General features: G+C 30.0%; 2 protein-coding genes across 2 annotated transcripts; both read right to left on the bottom strand.

The window, feature by feature from the left end:
* Positions 1 to 4,048: 4,048 nt before the first annotated feature.
* Positions 4,049 to 10,685, bottom strand: LOC134716698 (uncharacterized). The gene is made up of 4 exons (XM_063579704.1): positions 10,676 to 10,685; positions 8,681 to 8,764; positions 7,317 to 7,421; positions 4,049 to 5,310 (listed from the first exon to the last, which is right to left on the bottom strand). Exons 1-4 carry the CDS (start codon positions 10,683 to 10,685, stop codon positions 5,129 to 5,131), a joined length of 381 nt encoding a protein of 126 aa, XP_063435774.1. The 3' UTR covers positions 4,049 to 5,128.
* A 41-nt stretch (positions 10,686 to 10,726) lies between these two features.
* On the bottom strand, positions 10,727 to 15,682 carry LOC134716697 (centrosome-associated protein CEP250-like). Its single transcript, XM_063579703.1, has 6 exons — positions 15,636 to 15,682; positions 14,356 to 14,479; positions 13,917 to 14,063; positions 13,086 to 13,148; positions 11,946 to 12,121; positions 10,727 to 10,903 (listed from the first exon to the last, which is right to left on the bottom strand). The coding sequence occupies exons 1-6, from the start codon at positions 15,680 to 15,682 to the stop codon at positions 10,828 to 10,830; spliced, it is 633 nt and encodes a 210-aa protein (XP_063435773.1). The 3' UTR covers positions 10,727 to 10,827.
* Positions 15,683 to 22,372: the final 6,690 nt, after the last annotated feature.

Below are 22,372 nucleotides of genomic sequence, written 5' to 3'. Positions count from 1 at the left end.
GGTATAAGCAATAGGTAAAATTTATTTGTAACATGAAAGTAATGTAAGCTGTACAATGTCTGCTGGGCATGGTTCATCTGACCTTGACTTCATTTTCATGGTTTATTTGTCAATTATCAGTCTTCTTGGTTAAGTTTCAGACAAGTATTGCCACATCTTTACATATTTATGAGCATTCAATTAAATCCATGAAGCCAGTATATCCTGTACAGAAATCAGAAATTGCTAACAAAAGCACATGAGTTTCACATGTGAAGCACATGAGATGCACATAAGAATTGTATGCAAATCAGAATGCTCACATGATCAAGTCCAGATTTCATAAAGTCTTGATTTGCAGTTTTCCACTTTGTATAATAATATATAAGTATTCAAGTAACAGGTTGTTTATAAGTGTTTGATCTGAAAATGTATAAATAGTTGATGCTTATAAAATTTTTTTATAAAGCCAAAATAGTTCAAAGCTGAAGAGCATTGAGGATCCAAAATTCCAATAAGTTGCACCAAATACGGCTAAGGTAATCTATGCCTGGGATAAGAAAGTCCTTAGCTTTGTTAAAAAAATTCAAAACTTGGTAAACAGGAAATTCAAAAAATGACCACATAAAACAGTATAGCATGATCAAATAAAACTAAATTTCAGGAAACTTATTCTTAGTCTCTCACCGGCAATCATAAAAAGGAAGGATTGACAAAAACATGGACGGACAGAAGGATTGACAATTAGAAGGAAAGAATGATAGACAGACAGACAACGGAACTTATCCCTCCTTTGCAGTAGGGATATACAAATCAATTCACTTACTAATTTGTTTGTTGCATTCATATACAGTAGCCATGAGAAAACATATATACAATATCTAGTGTGTAGACTTCATTTATTAATACAATGATAAGTAACAATATTAAACAAAATAAATCCTCACTGGGCTTCTAAAATGTTGTACATTACAAATTTTTCAAGAAAAAAGTATCTCACAAACAGGCTTTGAAAATTTTGGCAAAATGCATGCTTCCAAAATGTTGTATGTGAACTTGAACATTTTTGTAAATAGCAGTGAAATAAAAACTTTTACATTTCTGTATTATCCAAGAACTTAAATTATTTTCACAGAAATAAAGAAATGTACAATTATTTTTTTCCCAAATTAAAGCCATTCGACAACGATTTTCAAGTTTTCATGCAACATTTTGGAAGCAAACCTTAAAAACAACTGACATTGGCAATTTTGTAATATGTCTTACTTAACACATTTTGATTGGTATAACTGCATGCTATTTTGTAATACCAAAGATTTTCTCCTGCCCAGACCATTGGTGTCAAAAAGTATTTTTAGCCAAAAAAGTCATATACGACATTTTAGAAGCCCAGCGACGAAATATAAGAATGGTCCTGTACATATCACAGACAATAGAAATAAATGGACGGACATAAGATGTAATAACAAAGGATATGGTGTGATAAGAAATGTCCCTGATACCCTAAAATATTAAAACTTTTTGAGTTTTGAGGGAATATGGTGCATTAAATATTATATTAACTGTTATACCCTCAAAAACTGGCATTTTTCCGAAAATCTTTTTATTTGATACAATTATCAGGAATTTCAATTAAATTTTCAAATTTTTAAAACACATCACTGGTTTTGTTTGTGGAATGATATAACTAATACAACAGTTAAAAATTGATATCAAAATCATGTTTTTTGTGTGGTATGAAAAAATACCACATATTCATCATTTAACTAACAAATGAAAATACTTAGAGTTCTAAGAAATATTGCATTTTGTTCAAAGTTTACAAATATGCCAACTTTTTTAATTTATTTAAAAAGAGTGTTAAATTGCTCCTTAAAATACCTAATATCCCTTCTTTGAAATGAGAATGAAGAATTTCTGCAACACAGTTTTAAAGTTACTTTGTAGTATATGTAGACTAGTTTAAACTTTCAACATAAACTTTCAAAGAAACAGAAATACAATTTGTAATTTTTCTGTCAGTGTTATGATTTATAACATGCATTTCAACAAATTCAATGTTGACAATTTTGATTTTTTTTTAATTCCAATTTCCCCTTAGCAAAACCTGATTTTGGACAGATTTGAATACCCTTTTTTTTCAATGTGCCAATCAAATATTAGCTTGCCTAAATTCTTTAATTTTTGGTTTTATTCACTTTTAACATACACACATACATATATACAGAATCACTAAAATAAGTAATAATTTGATTAATTGTTGATAAATTTATGCCATCATAGTACATTATGAATAAAGTGTGGTGATATTCTGATCGGAGTGAGTAGCATAAAAAAAATATGTATTATAGATTCTTACATTGATACCAGTGGATTATCGGATTTATCCAATCAAGATAGTTAAATTATCAATTTTAAAGTCCGAGCCGCCTCGGCGAGGACTTTAAAATTTATAATTTAACTATCGAGATTGGATAAATCAGATAATCCACGAGTAACTATGTAAGAATCTGTTTCTCTAATGATTAAAAAGACATTTTCTTTTTTTGTTTACCGAAAATCCCCTTCGAGTGCCTTTCACATTGCTCGAAGTTGTCAAGTTCATTAACACCTGTTATCATATTTTGATTCATTCAGTTAGCTAAAAAGGTCATGACCCTGAAAATCATCCAATGATCTTTTGAGATCACCAGCAACCACACGTTGATTAAATATTTTTATCCAATGGGTTCGGAAAGGGATAAATTTCAATAGAATTAGAGAAAAATGTTTATCCATCCCATGTATGTCCTGTATTTTGATTATTTTTGTCGGGAAAATTTTCTATTTCTCTACTTTATTGAATCACTAGAGAAAACCTGGTTTATTTATACTAGTATAAATCTAATAGGAAGCAAAATAAAACCATATTCCTGAGCAATAAAAATATTTTTCTTGAAAAAAAATTATTCCAGAAGTATTGCAATGGGTGCAATTACCAGTAAATCAAATTATGATCTTCAGAAGAAAAAATAATGCCATGCAACTTTAAATAAACATGTCATTATGAAAAACATCTGCATTGTATATAAAACAATAAAATACAATATGCCATACTTATCAATATTTGCAAATAGAGATTGGTTATAATATGTTTATAACAAGATGTTGATAAATATCAACCTCATTTTACTTTTTGCATAACTGCATTTCACGTTTTAAATTTTACTCCTCACTAAAAATGTAAATTTTTACATCTTAAACAATCATTTATGATTTATAAAGAGAAAGTAAAAATACAACATACATTGTTTTTATTTGTTTTGTAAAAAAATCGTAAAAAACAGTCAAAATCAAGAATAATTATTTCATTTACAAAATGCATCTGTTTTATCCTATAAAATGTAAAAGTATGTAAAAAAGAAATTAACTTGCTAATGAAAATAAAACCAGTTTTGTAAAAATGTCAATGTTGTTGTCAAGATCATTTAATTAGACAATCTTCAATAATGTATTTCAATAATATATATAAAAAAACAGAAGGGGAGATAATTGAGCAGTAAAATAAATTTGAGTACAAATCCTTATAAAAATCATGCAAACACCAGTACATGTAATAGATGTCACAGTAATAAAATTTATATACATTTTTTTTTATATATTTTCATAAAATCTATACCCTATAAATTAAAAATTCATTCAAGTCTAAATGTTAAGCTTGTTTGAACAGTAAAATCAAAATTTAGAATTTACTAGCTTATCTCCCTTTTTTAAACATGTCTACATATAAATAAACAGATGTGGTATGTTTACAAACTATACAATGAGACAGCTATCAATCACAGACGAAATTATTTGGATGTTTACAATTATAGATCTCTATAGTCCTGACCATGTGAGATCCTCATGGGTAGTTGATTAGGTGATATCACCATTCAGCCTTCAACAATGATCAAAAGCTGTACCATATGATATGTTAAAAGAGTCCTCAACATGACACAATGTGAAACAGTTCAAACAAGAAAACAGCCTGATTACTCTTGTATATTATTGGTTTATAAATTATCTAGATAAGTTATTCATCTGTGATGTTATCTAGCAAATCCTTAGGCAAAAGTGTATTTAAAAAAAGAAATTCATGTTCTAAAGATTGGAAAAGTGAGTATTATGTCTATGCCTTTACTACTATATAACTTCGTCATATGGTAGATAAATGTCAACGTGGCATAATCAAACGTATAAATAAAGTATACACAAACACTGAGATTTATTAACCTACAAGCAATGACATAGATTAACCTTAAAATACTATCTAGCTAATAAAATGATAACAATATTGAAATGATCAGAGTAAAAATATAATAATGATAATCTATCAAAAAAATAAAATCTGCATCACCGACATGTATAAAAGACAATGGCAAACACTCAGTCATGATAAAAAAAATCCATAGGAAATAAATATTCAGTTTTACAATAAAAAATAAGTAAAAAATAATTAGGTGACACATGCTTCTTTTAACAATGCTGAGGTCAATAGGTTATGCATGAAGATTTAATGACGATAGATGATAACAATGAGGGTAGTAATGCCCTTTACCGTCAGGCATCAAAAGGTCATTTTTGGCTACAGTGGGCCTCAAATTGATTAAAATTTTACCGTGATTTCATTACAATCATTTAATTTTGATGCGTCTAAAAGAAAGTGCACAATTTATCGTCATGCCCCAAAAATTAACATTATTGTCATTTGGCAATTTTTTTCCAGTTATTCCTCATAAAAGGTACACCCATTACCGCCCTCTTCAATTGCCAATAACTGTTACAGCCATTTCTTTATTTTCAAACATGTGAAAAAGAACTTAATTTTAGCATAACATGTTAATTTGAATAAAAGACTTTTGGGAAAAAATAAATAAAAAAAGTGTTATTGGGTAAATGTAAAAAAAAACAGTATATATAAAAAATATTTTATATTAAATGTCTAATTTATATAGTTGTCTTTCCTAAATAGTAAAAAAATATGAATCTCAAATAATAAGCTTTTGTTAAAATCTTTTTTCTTTTCTTTTTTGACTGGTAATTTTTTACTGAAAAAAATATTTTATCATACTTGTAAATATGGAATGAAACTACAAATCAAAAAGTACCCGGTAATGATAAATGTTTATCAAAGTAATTCATCGCTATCATAATAGTCTTGATGCGTCCAGCTTTCCTTTGGTTCCCTAGGATACACAGAGGTCTGAGACTTTTTCCCTTTTTTCTTTCCTTTTTTTGTTGTAACTGAACCTGACATTGGTCTAATAGTGTCTCCTTGGTAACCAGAACTAGGTCTTCCTCTTATGTAATCTAAAAAGTAACAGTATAAATATCAATAATGATATTTCCAATACTATTCATATAGAATTATAATAAAATAAAGGTGACAAACAGATTCTTTGGTTTTAAACAATATCTTGTTTTAAAAAAGTCAAATGACAAATAAACAACAGAAAAAAGAACAAATATATAAATTTGTCTCCTTTATGGCGATTCTTTAAAGATAATTTCTGCAAACATTAAAGCTATACTTTTAAAAGTCATTTTTAATAAATGTCACTTAGATCTTGCATTTTTGTAGGTTTATAATGTTGTCTATGTTTTCTAAACCAGATATGGGCAAACAACTTTATGTAAAAAACTAAAACAACTGAGCTGTAAAAATGCAGATATTACAAACTGAATATTTTTTTAAGTGACATATGAAATATTTTAAGCAAAATGATGTTTCTGCTTTTTATTAGTTTTCTTTCATATACATGTAACAAATATTAAAAAAAAACAACCATAAAATTAAAATCAATTAGAACATTAGAAGCTGTAGCATAATTGATACAGGGACAATAACCCAACAATACAATAAAACCAAAACTACCTTATTCCAAAGTCAAACTGCATCCAATAAAATCATCTAGTAATTTACCCATGAAAATAGAAATGATATTGATTCTGATGTATGTCAGGGATTATTTTCTTATTTTAATGCTTCAATTCCTTGTGTGTGATATGATGTGAATGAGGTGAAATAACTTTTAATCCTATGTTTTCTACGAAATTCTTGAACTAAATGACTACTGGTATATATTAGGAAGAATTGTGTCTTTGATTTGACCTGACCAAGAGTAACTTGTAAAGCAGGCTACCACAAGACAACCAAGGTGATTATTTAGAATTTGAGTATGAGAGTAAAATTCTATATTTTTTAAAAAGCTACACAATGCTTGCTATGAATGGTTTGATAATTAGAATTTCAGTGATTCATGCAAAATGTGCTTCAGCCAACTTTCACAACCTAATAAAATTACAAAGAAAAATATTCTATTATTAAAGAATATGCTTGATTAAATTTTACGCTTTAATATGAGGACCATTATCTTTTTATTTTGTCAAGTCCTCTGGAAATCCACAAAATTTGATAAAATATATATATATATTATGCACTTTTTAAGAAGAAACTTTAGGCAATAGAGAAACTAAGTTTTAACAACATCATATAAACTTGGCTTATTTTATATATTTTTTACTTTTCTCAATTTCCCAATTTTTTTTTCAATATGAATATACGGAGGAAAAAGAAATGGGATGAATATCATACAACCAGCAACCAAAACAATGATATATGACCTTGAGATGAATACCAACCAACCAATGATATATGCCCTTGAAGGCTTACCCTAATGAGATGATGAAATGGTTTGAGATGGAAGGATTAAGTGTTTATTAAATATCAAGAAATTCAATATAAAAAACACTCTGTGCAATTTTATATTCACCAAAAACATAAACTGACAGAAATACATATATTACATAGAAGGAACTGGCACTGTAAAAAAATGGCATGATTTATGTTAAAATTCATTCTTGAAGCAGACTTTATCCACACCACATCTTCCTATATCTATTTATAAATTAGGTCGTTAGTTTTCTCTTTTGAATTGTCATTTTGGGGCCTTTTATAGCCAAAAGCACTTCAGTCTAACCCTGGTTTCTTTGGGAGGTTGAAATTACACAATCTTTATTTTTCCATTTAGTATTTGCATTGACTGTTGCCATTTTGTCTTTTCCTTTTCTTTAGTAACAATTTTCATTGCCCCTCAGTATCATCTCATTTTGGCCAATTTGAAGAAAAAAAAGAATGGTGAATCTTACAAAAGGGTCTCCTCACTTATCAATTACCAACATATCAAAAAAGTCTAATAAAAGAATCAAAAGTTTCCTCTGGCAATCATGTTTATTTGCAAGATTGAAAGTATTGAAGATTGTCATTCTTTTTAAAGAATGAAGCAATTAACAGTTTATATAAAAGTTAAACATACCTATTTCACCATCTTCATCCAAAGTTAAGTTTGTTTTGGCACGTTGCAATCCCTGGCGTAATTCTTTGCCTAGTTTCTTTGCAGCCTGCTCATTGCCACCAGTATCTTTAAATACAAAAAGCCAAATTTAGATGGATTAATTTATTTAAATTACAACCATAACCATAATCATAATTTTTAGCAAATTTCTGTTTGATCAATGTTCACACTTGCTTGGTCTACAAAAATAAAGTTAGATAACATTGCCAAATATGCATATGCAAATGTGGTTTAATCTATATTTTTAATACTTATTCAAAACCGTGAGGATGTTAAAACTGACTTGTCTTTGTCGACACTTAATAAAATTATTTTGTTTGGGGAATGCAGCTTTATACTTTGTGCGATCAAATGCTATCAACTAAAAGCTTCTGTCCCTGAATGCATACATAAACATAGTTAATCATATCATGAAGTACTTAATTTTTAGATTTTTTTTTTTTAAATTTGAACTTATCAGGTGTTTCTTTCAGTTGTGTTTCCCCTGTCCCTATTCAATATTTGTGTGCATATAAGCAATAACAGGAGCACATGCTTACAACAGTACCACCTGATAAATATAGATTCTACCACTGCATCGAGTGTGATACAACATTTATACACTTGAGACAGTTAAATTTTCAAAAAATTTAACTGTTGATAGTGGATAAATAAAGTTTTACACGAGAGGTGGTGGTAGATTCTGTTTCTCTAATGATTTTCAAACAATATGTAGACAAACTTATTCCTTCTTTACCAATGATCTGCCAAAAGATGTGTTAATCTTACTATGTGAAAGCATTAGACATGGTCGCCTTTTTTCATGCCCTCACAATAGGAAATTCAGAGGAAAGCAAGAAAATTTGTCATCATAATCAGATTTTAACCAATGATAAACTGAGATCAAACGAACACATTAATTTTTTTTATACATGGTTGCAGAAAGGAATAAATTCACGAAGAATTAGAGAAACACATAAATACCACTCTCAATGGAAAGTATAAAAAGTCCATCTTAAAGTGCAGCATTAACTATTTGTTTCACATCTGCCAAGTTTCCCCTTTCAATTTAACACATTCTTTGTGTGCCTGTACCAATGAGCCTGTAATTAAGTGGTTGATGGTTCATGTCTGTCTTATTTGTTTTTTGTTATAAATTGGTTTGCTCTTTCTTTTACCTTAACCGTTATCATGCAGGGCCTTTTATAGCTGACTAAACTATGGATATTCCTCATTGTTGAAGGCTGTGCAGTGACCAAAATTAGTAACATACATGCAATTTAGACTCTGGTACAATCATAACCAAACTATTAAATTATATATTCATTGGATAACAATAAAACTACCTCTGATCGCAGTATCATTACTGCATTTTCTAATTCTCTTTTTGATAAGTCTGAAGCTGTAGCTAACTGAGCCAAAAACTGTTTCTCAAATTTGTTGCTAAAAAATAATATGCCAGAAACTATTATTGCAGTTTCATTTAATTTAGAGGATGTATACATTGCTGTTCAGGAAAAATGTTCAATAAAAGGGTAATTAAATATTGCATCATTTGATTTGTTAGATATTTTTTTGAGTACTTGAATATAGTGGCATCGATTTGAACATTAAAATTTAACTTCTTGTAAGTTATAAAGTGACTTTTGTAGATAAATGAACAGGAACTGTACACTGTTTTCATGGACCCCTTACATTCACAACTCTCTGTACTTCCTAGTAATTTCGAAATTTTATCATTAAATGTGAATTTTAGAGATATTTTTTTCTGTTTTAGCGGTGACGCCTAATATTCTATCTATACTACACATTTGAATTGTATGAACAATCAGAAGATTGAGTAAGCTGCTGTTCAAAAACATCAAGGTATCTTTTTAAAATTTGACTCAAAAGTCTTGATTTTTCCTTTTCAAAGTTTATCATAGGTACCAAAGAGAAAAGAAAATGTCAATTGTCATTTGTTAGGCTATTTACCTTCAATTCTGTATCCAGAGTAACTTTTAATTCTCTATTCAATGCTTCCTTGCTTTTTTCTAGCTCAGCCTTCATTTCTAAGTCAAGCTCATCTCTGTGTCTTTTGTGTTGTTGTTCTAGATAACTTAATTTTAAGACTGATGCAGCTTGTATAAAAAAAATATAATAAACAAAATAAATAAATAATTTGTTTATTAAAATGTCACATATTGATTGCAATAAAAGTTATTCATACACAATATACATACATAATAAAATAACCAATATCCAGTCAAAAACTGACTTACGAGACACTATTTTATACCAAATACATGTTTACAAATTTTAATACTGTGGATTCATTTATATTCTTTGGATACCAATTTTCGTGGATTTAGTGGGAACAGGTGAACCATGGAAATTGAAACCAATGAAAATAAAAGAATCCACAGTAATATAAAAAAAATATAATACACTTATCTCAAGTCTTTCTTTTATATAAGTTATACTGATTGACTCAAGGTTAATCAGCATAAGGCCGTAGTTTTTTTATTTTTAGTTTTACGAACCCTTCTACCCTAATTTTTGCTAAATAGGAAAAAAAATAAAATTAAAAATGTTGATTTTTATTTTTTTTTCTCCTCCGACCCAGTGTTTTTCATGCAAAAAAAAAAAAAATTTTTTTTAGTTCATAACTGCATGAAAGAATCTAAATTTATGCTCTTGGTGATTTAGTAAGTTGTTGCACATTGATTTTCAATTCAAACCTTGTCAAGAAAAAAAAAATAGTTGTTAAACTAGTAGAAAATCTCCTGGTGAAATAAAAAAAAAAAAAATTTGATATTGACGGTTGGTATTAAAAAAAAATCATCATCAGCAGCAGCAGTTTTTTTTTGTTTTTTTTTTCGTCCTCCTACCCATTGGTTTTGTCAAAAAATTTTGTAAAACTAAAAATATAATAACTATGGCCTAAACAACATCACTGAACAGTCAGTTCTTACTGCGATGTAATAACATAAGTATTTGTGGCACAGGAATTTACAAAACAAGAATGCGTTCATAGAACCCCCAATCGCACTTTCATTTTCTATGTTCAGTGGACCGTGTTAAAGTTACGACTTCAGCCTCATTAAAACCAAAATTGGCCTATTTTTAAACTGAATAAGCTGGAAAGTTTTCAATTTTCAGTGGATCTTGAATTTAAAGTCAAAACACTAATTTGGCATTAAAATTAAAAAGATCTTATTGTATGGAACATGTGTACTAAATTTCAAATTGATTGGACTTCAACTTCATCGAAAACTACCTTAACCAAAAACTTTTACCTGAAGTGAGACAGACAGATGGACAAGTGACTGAGGATTGGACAAATGAATTAACAAACATACTGAACAACATTATGGCCCAGTGGGGCATACAAAAATGAAGAAATTTGAAAGTTGTATATAGTAGCTTTTTTCACTTCTTTTTCGATCATTTTAACCAACTCATCAAATTGGGAATTATTAAGATTGATTTCATTTCAATCGTTTAAGTAAACTCACCCTGCACCTCGTCTTTTTATAGAAGCTGATTTAACTGTCTCTCTTTCTTCATGTTTTTCTTCTTGAAGTTCTCTGAAATCAGATAAAATTTCTTGTATGCTTAAATAAAAACCTTTAAATTAATGTTTAACATTCATTACCTTGTGTTGCATTTCTTTCTTTTATTGTAGTTTTTCTTTATATATCATCCTTTAGTCAGGATTTTATACAAATCATGATTTTATCTGTCATTGCAAGGCCTAAAATAAAATATTGTTTGTTTCCCCAATCCCGACCGACCCTGCAAAAAGGGTGCTACTCATAAAATTTTATTGTCAAAACTAAGTCGAAAATTATTTTATTCATTTCAGATTTTCAGGCTTGCAGCATCGTCCAATACTATGATACTATTCAGGCATTTTGGAAAAAAAAAAAAAAAATTTCCTTCCTTCCTACCCACACCTTGCTTGGCAGGGTCAGGATTGGGGAAACAAACAATATATTAATTTAGGCCCAATAAACAAAACATTTTTGAAGAATTTGGTATATTTGAACATGATACAAAAACATCACTTTATGGTTGCTCTTCATTGTTAGAGGCTATGAAGTTTTTGAAAACCAATTTAATTATATGAGACAAATAATTTTCAAGGAGAGGAAAAGGTCTATAGGCAGATTTACAACTATTTGCATGCATTGATCATAGTTCCAGAGACATCTAACTTTTCATAACGGCAGAAAATGAATGCCTGAAGTATTCTTTTATGTGACTCCCAAAGATCCTGCATGTCAACAAATTGAGGTACTACCAGTACAAGTGCCATTCAAATTTTTTTTAAAGGCTATCGTTTCAGAGAATAAAGTCAACTCTTTCTACAGAAATGAGATCTTCCTCCTATATACTGTGGATTCATAACTATTCCATGAATAACAATTTTCGTGGATTTCATGGGAACAGATAAACCATGAAATTCAATGTTCATAAATAACAAATTTTCTATAGGCTTGTATGCAGATTTTAGCAGATTACCAAATAGAATATCCATGAACATGTAAGTTTTCCTTCATTCATGAAAATTGTACCCACAAAAATAAAGAATCCACAGTATGTAAATCCATATAAACAAAAACTTACTGTTCCTTCATTAACTTTTTAGTCTGGATTTTATCTTGTATAACTTGTATTTGATGTTCACGTTTATTCTCTATCTGGTCATGGACATATTCCATTTGATTTTTGTGTTGCTGTAAAATCTGATTGACAGCTGATGTCTTCACTGTACCATCTGTTAACTTCTTTTCTAGGTGGTCCTACATGTATAAGTAAAGATATCTATATATGTATTTCATGTTACTAAATGTTTAATATTAACAAGAATGTGTCCATAGTACATGGATGCCCCACTCGCACAGACCAGAAAACATAATGCCCCTCTACTATGGTAGGTGGAGCATAAAAAGATGTGTTTGGTAAGATCTCAATTTGTAAAAATTCTTGAGAATGTAGGTAAAAAACTGCACATCTACATATTAATAGGTCACTTTCCAGATTTCATCATTTCTGCCAAAAGGAATGGTGTTGGTGGACATCATTTGTGCTTTTAGGGGGATCACCGCTTCCTTCCCATGCCATTTTTAGCAAAGCCTTGAAAAATATGATTCTATATTGGATGTATTTATAGATTATCGTTGATTATCTCAACGAGATTGATTTTCTCACTTGAGCTGGAACAGCAAAAGTGAGAAAAGCAATCGAGTTGAGATGACCAATGATAATCTGTTTATCGCTATTTTACCTATGACGACATTGTCAATTTCAATGTCAATTTCGTTAGCAACGCCACGTGACCTCCTTACTTTCTAGCAATAATTTTTTCATATCAAGCGAGAAGCATGATATGAAAATTATCACAAAAAAAGATCAAAGGAAAATGGCACAGAATAGCGATAGTATATTGTAAATTAAATTCTTATCATCTATTAACAGGACTGTTGTCATTAGAGAATTGTGATTTAGTACCTACTGAACAAACATTATTTCTTGTTTATTTTGCATTACAACAATCAGAATAAAGCTTGATGAACTTATATAGTGCTAAGATCCAGTAGGTCCCTTCTATCTGGTATATGTTGTCATAAAGGTATACATAATGAACCAACTTTTCATGTAAAAGACATAACTTGATTAGTGGTCTATTGTCTTATTCTTTAATTTGAGGAATTAATCCTAAAATAGAAATGTACACCTGTTTATTCAAATATTTTGATTCCATACCTGTAAGCTCTGTAGCTGTGTGTCTTGTTTTATTAATAAAGCTTGTCTCCTGGCTGCTCCAATCTGTAAAATACAATACATTACTATAAACACTTAAACTAATCATTGTTTCTAGGTTTGTTTATTTAGGAACAAACATCCATTTGTATTCTATTAAGGATACTTCTTAGGCAGCAACCATTTGATTTTCTGGGGAGGCTATGGTTTTTTTGGGAAAAAATAGTTTGTTTCCAGGTTTTGGTGAAAAAAAAAGTTTGCACAGAAATAAAAACATAGCCCCCCCCCCGAAAATCAAATTGTTGCTGCCTTACCAATATTCATGCAATAATCCTTTCATTTAAAAAACTGTAAAACAAATCCTTATTTTTGTGACTGGGGTCTTGTCTTGTCTCCATTGAATGTAGTGTTCACAGAAGATCTTTGATAAATTTTGTTAAATTCATATGCATTTTTTTAAATTTGAAGCAATTAAAAGCATACTGCATAGAAACATGTATTTTGTTGAAAACTTTGTTGACCACAAGATGTCTTTCTATTTTTAGTGTTTCACAATGCATAAGGACATGCTCTCAACAATACATCATTACTTAAATGAAAGGTACGTATCTAATTTCCTGTATTATAATAAGCACAACCTTCTTATGCAATCTATTATTTTGTTTAAGTAAAAAAACTATAGTGACAAATATTTGGTACATTTACACTCAAATTTACTTTGATTCATGTGATTACATTTTTATCATTCTATATATTCATGTTTAACATTCCAACTAAATCATAATTTTTTAAATGTTTATCAATATATCTAATGTAAAAAGCTAATACACATACCTCTAATCTACCAATCAGAACTCCTAATTCTTTCTCCTGCTCCACTAAAAGAGCCTCTGTTTCAGAAGCCATTTTTCTTTTGAAATCTATCAAAGCTTGTTGTCTTTCCATTTCTATTTTTACCTCTTCAGCTGCAAGTTCAGCTTCCTATAAAGGCAACATTGCAATTGGGGGTTGCTGTCTTATTTCAAATTTCCAATACATCCAATTTTATTCATATAAACAAATACTAGTAAAGTGCCTATTTTGAATTTATTAAAATATATCAACAGAATCCCAGAAAAAAAGAAAACAAATGTCCTACTTTCAATCCACTAAAAACTAGCTCTGAAATGAGAACACAAAAAGAAGTATTTTTTTTTTAATATTTTTTCTATTTTTAATATAAAAATCAAAGATTTGAACAAAAGTGTGAAATACTTATTATTCAATATCTTACCAGCTGTTTTGTAAGTTTGTCAAATTCATCTTTATTCATTTTTGATTTGCTCAAAAGTTCATCTTCACGTTTTTGTCTAATTTCTGCAATTTTTGTTCTTCTTTTTGCCAGTTTAGCTCCCATACTACAAATTAAATTTATAAACAATATTCATAAGAAGAAAAAGTTGGAGAGTTAAAAGTCTAATGATTTTCTATTAGTCTTACAATAAATGTTGTATCAGTATACATAACCGAAAAACTAAAAGCACATTATTATCAATGATCTTCCAAACTCTAGAATAATTCTCAACTGCCATCTCATGTCAGGGTTGCAAGCCTTTAATAACAATGCAGCTGAGAAACAGCTGAGAAACATCCTTTAGTTTGAAAATCAGTTGATAATCTTCAAATACAGAGTAATTTCTAACTTGTTAATTCATAAAAAAAATTAAAAAGTATAAATATCCAAAACACAATACATTCATGTATGCATATTAGTTTCTGTGTCATTTGGTATCATGTCATGTGGAGAGTTGTTTCATTGGCAATATTACCACATCTACTTTTTTTTTTATATATATAAACCGGCGTCTTCAAACCACCATTCTTCTTTCTATTTGATTAACTTGGTTAATATTTCATGTAAACTATCATCATACGTATATACGTGCCAGACCACTAATTTATTACTCCCTCAAATTAAGAACATACATGTATGACGTAAAAGTAGCCCTACTCTGACACAAAATAGTGCTTTGATGACCTTGTTTTCTTAAACTATAAACCAACAAATTTGCAGAAATTAAACTTTTTGAGAAATATATATCTAGACCATTTTGAGCCAAAATTTACTTGTCTATGAGTTTGCATTTAAAATTTAGGATTAATGCGCTCCATAGTTACCGTTTACTAATTTAAGATTTCCAGAAAACCAGGGATAATTTTTCGAGGCGTTAAAGGTATGCTGAAAATTGGCATGTAGAAAGCTGAAACATGTACAATTCAAGATATTTATATACTTGGTTTCTATGAAGTTAAACTTAAGGTAAAATGTTTAGAAAGCAGAACAGATAGGGATTTTTAATTGGTGGTCTGACACATAAAAGGCGCAGGTGTCCGTTCTATTAAGTTCTGGTGTTTCAAATTTCAAAGCGCAAATGTCGATATTGATAGACTAAGTGTTCACTTTACAGATTTAAAAAAAAACGCAAACGTCCTCGTAAAGTATGGCAAAAGGGTGACAACTCAACGAGAAAACTAATACTCAAGCAAATAAAATTAATTACAACAAACAATTACCACCGCTGGACTACAAGTTCAATGGTTGTGACAGGCATATATAACATTGCGTCGGTGTTTTATTCATTTTTTTTTTGTGCGTATATTCAGTTGTGGTAATATGCCTTTATTTCTCTTCTTTTTATAGCAGACGAATATTGTGTTTGTAGGGTGTTCTACTAGTTACAATGCAATGCAGAATTGACAATGCCTGTGACCAATTCCACCGCTGAATCAACGCCGTGTTAAAACATATCTGCTTTATACGTTGACAATTCCGAACGTTTTTCGTGGCCATATGTACATGGAGACGCCTATTGAATGAATGAATGAATGAATGAATATATTTTATTGCAGAAGCAAACATAATGCTATTGATAAAGTACCTACTAAGGAAAATATTCCTCGAACAATTAACCTTCTACGTGCAGTGTTTGTATTTTTGAAATAAACCAGAAATGTTTTAGTTCATTAACTGTCAAACATGGCAGGAAATTTAGAATCATATATAACATGTATAATGTTTCGTTGCGCGATGTTTGCTCAATACAGCCAAATGCAAGGATGAGCCAACCTTCGTTTATTTTCATTAGTTGACTTTGGAAGTTGTATTACGCTGCCCATCAATAGAAAACAATAAGATTTTGTAATGATTGCTAATAAGACAACTCTTTACAAGAGACCACCTGACACAGAAAGTAACAAATACATAATAGATCACCGTACGGACGTCGACAATCAGTAAAACCCATATCACATAGTCAACTAAAAAGGGCTCCGAAATGCAAAATGTAAAACAATTCAAACGAGAAAACTGATGACCTTATTTATGTACAAGATGATTAATGAAAAACAAATTTGATACAGCAACACTCGACAACCGTGTACACTGAGTAACATGCTCCTGATTTGGGACATGCACGTACCGAATGTAGCGAGGCTAAACTAATTTGAAGGCTCCATCCTTCCCTTAATAATCTGGGTTCCCACTTTATTAACCTGAATATTTGTATATTGTTTACATTTAATCTCCAATTTAACAATTTATAACGGTGTGTTTTTCTTATATAAATAAGATGTGGTATGAGTTCCAATGTGTACCTATGAGATAACTCTCCATCCAAGTCTCAATATTTTTATATTATCGTTTTTCTCGCTAGCGCCGTTTTAATCTGCTTATCGCTATTTTCCTATGAAGACGTTGTTAATTTCTTTGAAAACGGCACGTGTTCCCTTAGTTTCTAGCGATAATTTTTATAGCACTCGACTCCTCTGAAAAAGTAAATTATCAGTCAGCAAAATCAGAGGAAAAATTCGTAAAATAGCATTAAATATGTTTATATGTGCTATTTCTTTAATGACAACATAAAACGGTACACGATACGGTTTTCTTTGATTACTGGTCATTGATGACAGCTACAGATGTCAATTTCCATTCCATGGGACGAATTTCTTCCATTATATAATCTGCACCAAGTCAAGAATACGGATTTACTTATGCATGTATATATGTTCCAGACCATACGAGTATTTGGACCGTACGGTCGGACCGTATGAGTATACGCGTATGGTCCAGTACGAGCTAACCATTCATGTTATTATATCGTATTGGTTACATCTAAACAAATTAACATAAATCGCAGTCTTTATTTTTAGTTTTACTAGTCTAATTAATATTATACCAATTACACGGATAAAATAAACAAATGAACATTTGAAATTATATATTAAAATTTTGTTTAATTGTATATCTTGATCCTAATTTTGGTACTCCGCTCAACCAATGTTACAATAGCCACCACAAGTAACGTTCTATTATTTCATATCGGTTGAGAATGAGATTATCTTATTGGATAAAAAGGGGTCACATGACATTCATTAATCTTCAGTAATAAATTTCATCGGTCATTAACAGAACAATACGGACCAGAAAACCGGTCGTTAATGAACTTTTACATGATATGGACCGGTGGGGCATGGTTTACGTCTGATAATGACCGTTGGGGCGTGGTTTCTCTGTTGATGACCGGTGGGGCGTGGTTTCTCTGTTTAGAAAGACGTACCTGTTATAAAACATGTTCCTGTTTTTAATATTACATTTAAGTTGTTGAATTGTTTATTATATTTTTTCGTTAATTGTTTAATTAAAGAGAACTTAATTAAGAATTTTTATACTGAAAAGTTGCACTAAATGAATGGCAGTATTACTACGACTGGTCTTCACTCTTTGCTATAGAATTCGTACAACTACTCTAGTTCGCTTTAGGCGTTTTGAATTTATGAGAATTTCCCAAAACATGGTTTCTCAATGAAATAAACATAACAGTTCTTGAAAAACTGGTCATTATCGTGATACATGGACTGTCCGTACGACAGAGGTATTGACTGCGACAGCGATAATGACCTCGCCTTCGGCTCAGTCATTATCACTATCTTAGTCAATACCACTGTCCTGTGGGCAGTCCATATATCGCGATAATGACCAGTTTTTCAAGAACTATTATATAAATATATTTTACATTTACATTTTTGCAGTTCATGTATGTTCCTTAGCATTTGCATTTTTTGTAAAGTTGCTAAATATCCTAAAACAATTGTCCTCCCACATTATATTTACTTCCGATATTTTCAATTTTAGTGATCATAATTCAATTATTTTACTGAGTGATCGACATGCTAAATACATGATTCAATAAGCGTGAATTTTTTAAATCATTAAAATATTAAGTTTTTTTTTCAATTACAATTAAACTTTTTTATGTCAATTTGTTATATGCATCTAATTAACTTTGCCAACTTCTTAATATTAGTCCGACCGTACGCGTACGGTCCGACCGTATGAGTATTTTGAAAAAGTACGCATACGGTCCAGATACTCATACGGTCTGGAACATATCATACGTGATCCGGGAACACTTTATATATTTATCTGATCTGATCATTGGATATGATCTAACGTTTATTTCAGATAATTACCAATTTCTGACTTCATTTCATGTAACTTTTTAAATTATAATTGAACCACATGGGAATTCTAAGACATTAACATTCATATTTATTCACTTATTTATATGGTAAATGGTTATATTCTATCTAGTTCTAGCATTTGTTTCCTCAATGATGCATTTAATAACCACACCTTAACGATAACTGTTTATATATCTACATCATTATATATTTATGAATTTCCACTTGAAATATCATACGACTCGGTTTTCATTCATATGACGCCTTTTCTTTTCCAAAGATTCTTCATGCTCTGTAATGTTCGTTTCAGCCCATGTAAGAAATTGATCACATCAACATGGTCATTGACTAAATGAATAAACAAAGACTTCAATTGTGTAGATTGTTTACATTTACAAGACAGAGTTAAAATAGATAGTCCTAGATATATTCTAAAAAACAATTTGTTCAAACGAACCACAGTTCAAATCTTATTTAAATGTGGTGTTTGCGAAGCATGCACGAGAAAACATATCACACCGCACTGATATGTGTAATCAATACTAGTGTTTATATCTTCAAAGGGGGACTAAAAGTATATACAAATGTATAATATCATGTTCTTAGTTGTATGGCATATGATATCATAGAGGTACACTTTTTTATGCACCCAATGGAGTTCAAAGTTCTCAAGACATGGTACGGTTTGAGTTAAGCCGATTGCAATTGATTTTACATTCTGTTCACATGTATTTTACATTCTGTTCACATGTTTTTTACATTCTGTTCACATGTATTTTACATTCTATTCACATGTATTTTACATTCTATTCACATGTATTTTACATTCTGTTCACATGTATTTTACATTCTGTTCACATGTATTTTACATTCTGTTCACATGTATTTTACATTCTGTTTACAATTCAATTCAATTCAATATTTTATTTACGTCTTACCTTATGTATAAAACTACACAATACATTTATAAAAGATACATTTTGTATACATAAGCCAATCTGTACAGATTTATGAGAGACGATAATCACTTAAAAGAATATGTTTATGTACATAATAAATATTAAACCGTGCTGAATGGTAAAATTATACAACAAAAGTATTTCATTATTATTTACAATATAAAACTTCTCGGCGTCGTTTAAGAATAAAATTACAGGTTTTGGCACATAATCTTATAATATCTTGATTCGAAAATAAAAATACCATTTTCTGACAATCTGTAAAACTATTAAAATGTTCATCGATTTTAAGAGACTCAGTAAAAAGAACTTGTCTAAGATCATTATAAACAGGACAATGTAAAATAACATGATATTCATCTTCGACAGTATTAAAACAATTAAAACAACATCTCTCTTCCAGCGGCAAATGTTCATACCTCCCAGTTTCCAGTCTAATAGGAGCCACCCCACATCTAAATTTTGCAAAGGCGCTTCTTTCACAAAAAGGCATAACCAGTTTGCAGTAGTTTTCAACAACATACTCCTTCTTAAAAATATTATAGGTTCTTAATTTATTACGCCCATTTCCCCGTCTGGAAGAGGATGAACTAACAATACACTTCCACTCTTCAATATAATTATCAATCATTCTTGACATCACTGTATCGATAAACATATTTTTATTAAAATTAGTGTTTATATCACAAAAGTCAACCAATTCAAGTTCCGTGAATTGTTTTTTAACAACGAAATTCCAATTTTTCACAATTTTATGTTTCAGACATGTTGACATGTGCAGTTACATCTTTGTCCAATGTTATGGTGAGTCGAGCGCTCACACACATGATTAATCCCACCACATTCTATATGGCTTAATTTTTATCTCAAGTCAGGAGTCTGAATTTTGTGTTAGTTGTTGATTTATATCTGTGATGTTTCCGGTAAGTTGCTTTGAATTAAATAAGGCTTAGAATTCTGTTTTTGTTATTTTTTTACGTTTTTAATGTTATATTTTCATATTTTAAGGCCGTACGATTGGCTATAATTGCTTACATACAAATCATTTAAACTCTAGTGGCTATATATTTGTAATCATACCACAACTCATTATTATCATAAAGATTTGTTGCATTTTCCAAATTGTAACTCAAAATATAAAAAAATATGACAAATGACAAGAGTTTCCCGACTTATGACTTGAACATGACAATGTATACGAGATAAACCAGCTATTGTTTTATATCACTCTCCTACCCAATGCATATCAAAATCACCACAAAGTAACAAAGAGTACATAGTAGGGTGCCCAGTATCGACAAAGACGTCTAGTTAACGAGTTTAAGTTAACGGATAACATACGGCTATATTTATATGCAAACGATTGGAAAATCATTATATTTTTTAATCATGAATGTCGTCGTATGCTGCCGTGGTCACGTTTTTCAAAATTTTGTGGTTTCTTAGGGTACCCACAGATACCTCATCATACAGACCATCTTCAACACGAAAAATAAAATTATTGCTTCCTGTGTTATTTGTTCAAATGATACTTATCATTTAGCTTAAAAATTAAATTTATCATATAACGAAAGCTGAAAAGATTTATATTATTTAAGTATAAGTATTTCATGATTTTTGTAAGGCTATTTTTTTTAGCTGAAATTTAACACATTTTGACAATTTTTGGATTCTCATAAATTCTATGTATAACTTTTGAACTAGTTTGAATCTCGGTCTATTTCTGTAATTTATTCTTACATACTTTTGATTTTTTAACTCTGTATGCGTACATTGCCTATGAAAAAAAATTGTTTAAAATTGTTTATATGCACATTGAACAACAAATTTATGTGACGTATATAATTTTTCTTACGTCAGACACTCAAATCAATCCATGTGTTCTTAGACAGTAGATGTTATTGTGTCCTGTTAAATTGTCCCCTTTAAAAAGTTTTGGATTCTCATATATTCTATGTATAATTTTTGGACTAGTTTTAATCTCGGTCTATTTCTGTAATTTATTCTTACATACTTTTGATTTTTTAACCCTGTATGCGTACATTGCCTATGTAAATTTTAAAATTGTTTGTATGCACATTGAACGACAAATTTATGTGACGTATATAATTTTTCTGACGTCGGACACTCGAGTAGATCCATGTGTTCGTGGATAGGTTTTTGTGTCCTGTTAAATTGTTCCTTTTAAAAGTTTTGGATTCTCATAAATTCTATGTATAACTTTTGGACTAGTTTGATTTCTGTAATTTATTCTTACATACTTTTGATTTTTTTAACCCTGTCTGCGCTCATTGCCTATGTAAAATTTAAAATTGTTTATAATCCAGGTACTTTTGATAACTATTTTATGCACATTGAACGACAAATTTATGTGACGTATATAATTTTTCTGACGTCAGACACTCAAATCATTCCATGTGTTCGTAGATAGTAGATGTTGTTGTGTCCTGTTAAATTGTTATACGATGATGACTGATGTTCCCATATTTTGACTATTTTATTGATTGTGACTGTTTATTTAACGCATCATTTAAATGTAACGGAATTTGATGAGACTGTTATTAAAGTGAGAGGGTTAGCGCTATAGAACCAGGTTTAATCCACCATTTTCTACATTTGAAAATGCCTGTACCAAGTCAGGAATATGACAGTTCTTGTCCATTCGTTTTTGATGCGTTTTGTTTTTTGATTTTGCCATGTGATTATGGACTTTCCAAATTGATTTTCCTCTGAGTTCAGTATTTTTGTGATTTTACTTTTTGAACAAAAGAAAATTTATTACATGTTACTTTCACGGAATTTTTACTCTGCTTACATCAATAACACATGGTT

Source organism: Mytilus trossulus, chromosome 4, assembly GCF_036588685.1.
Source record: "Mytilus trossulus isolate FHL-02 chromosome 4, PNRI_Mtr1.1.1.hap1, whole genome shotgun sequence".
Classification (NCBI taxonomy): Eukaryota; Metazoa; Mollusca; class Bivalvia; order Mytilida; family Mytilidae; genus Mytilus; species Mytilus trossulus.
The sequence above is the reverse complement of the archived record's forward strand: the minus strand, read 5'-3'. Positions and strand labels throughout refer to the sequence as shown.

Coding starts and splice junctions, on each gene's coding strand:
- LOC134716697 (XM_063579703.1), bottom strand. CDS start 15,682: ATGTTATATATGCCTGTCACAACCATTGAACTTGTAGTCCAGCGGTG. Junction 14,064..14,355: donor ACAAACTTACAAAACAGCTG/GTAAGATATTGA, acceptor TTGCCTTTATAG/GAAGCTGAACTTGCAGCTGA. Junction 10,904..11,945: donor AAAAAGTTAATGAAGGAACA/GTAAGTTTTTGT, acceptor ATCTGATTTCAG/AGAACTTCAAGAAGAAAAAC.
- LOC134716698 (XM_063579704.1), bottom strand. Junction 7,422..8,680: donor TAATGATACTGCGATCAGAG/GTAGTTTTATTG, acceptor TTGTATTTAAAG/ATACTGGTGGCAATGAGCAG. Junction 5,311..7,316: donor GGATGAAGATGGTGAAATAG/GTATGTTTAACT, acceptor GTTACTTTTTAG/ATTACATAAGAGGAAGACCT.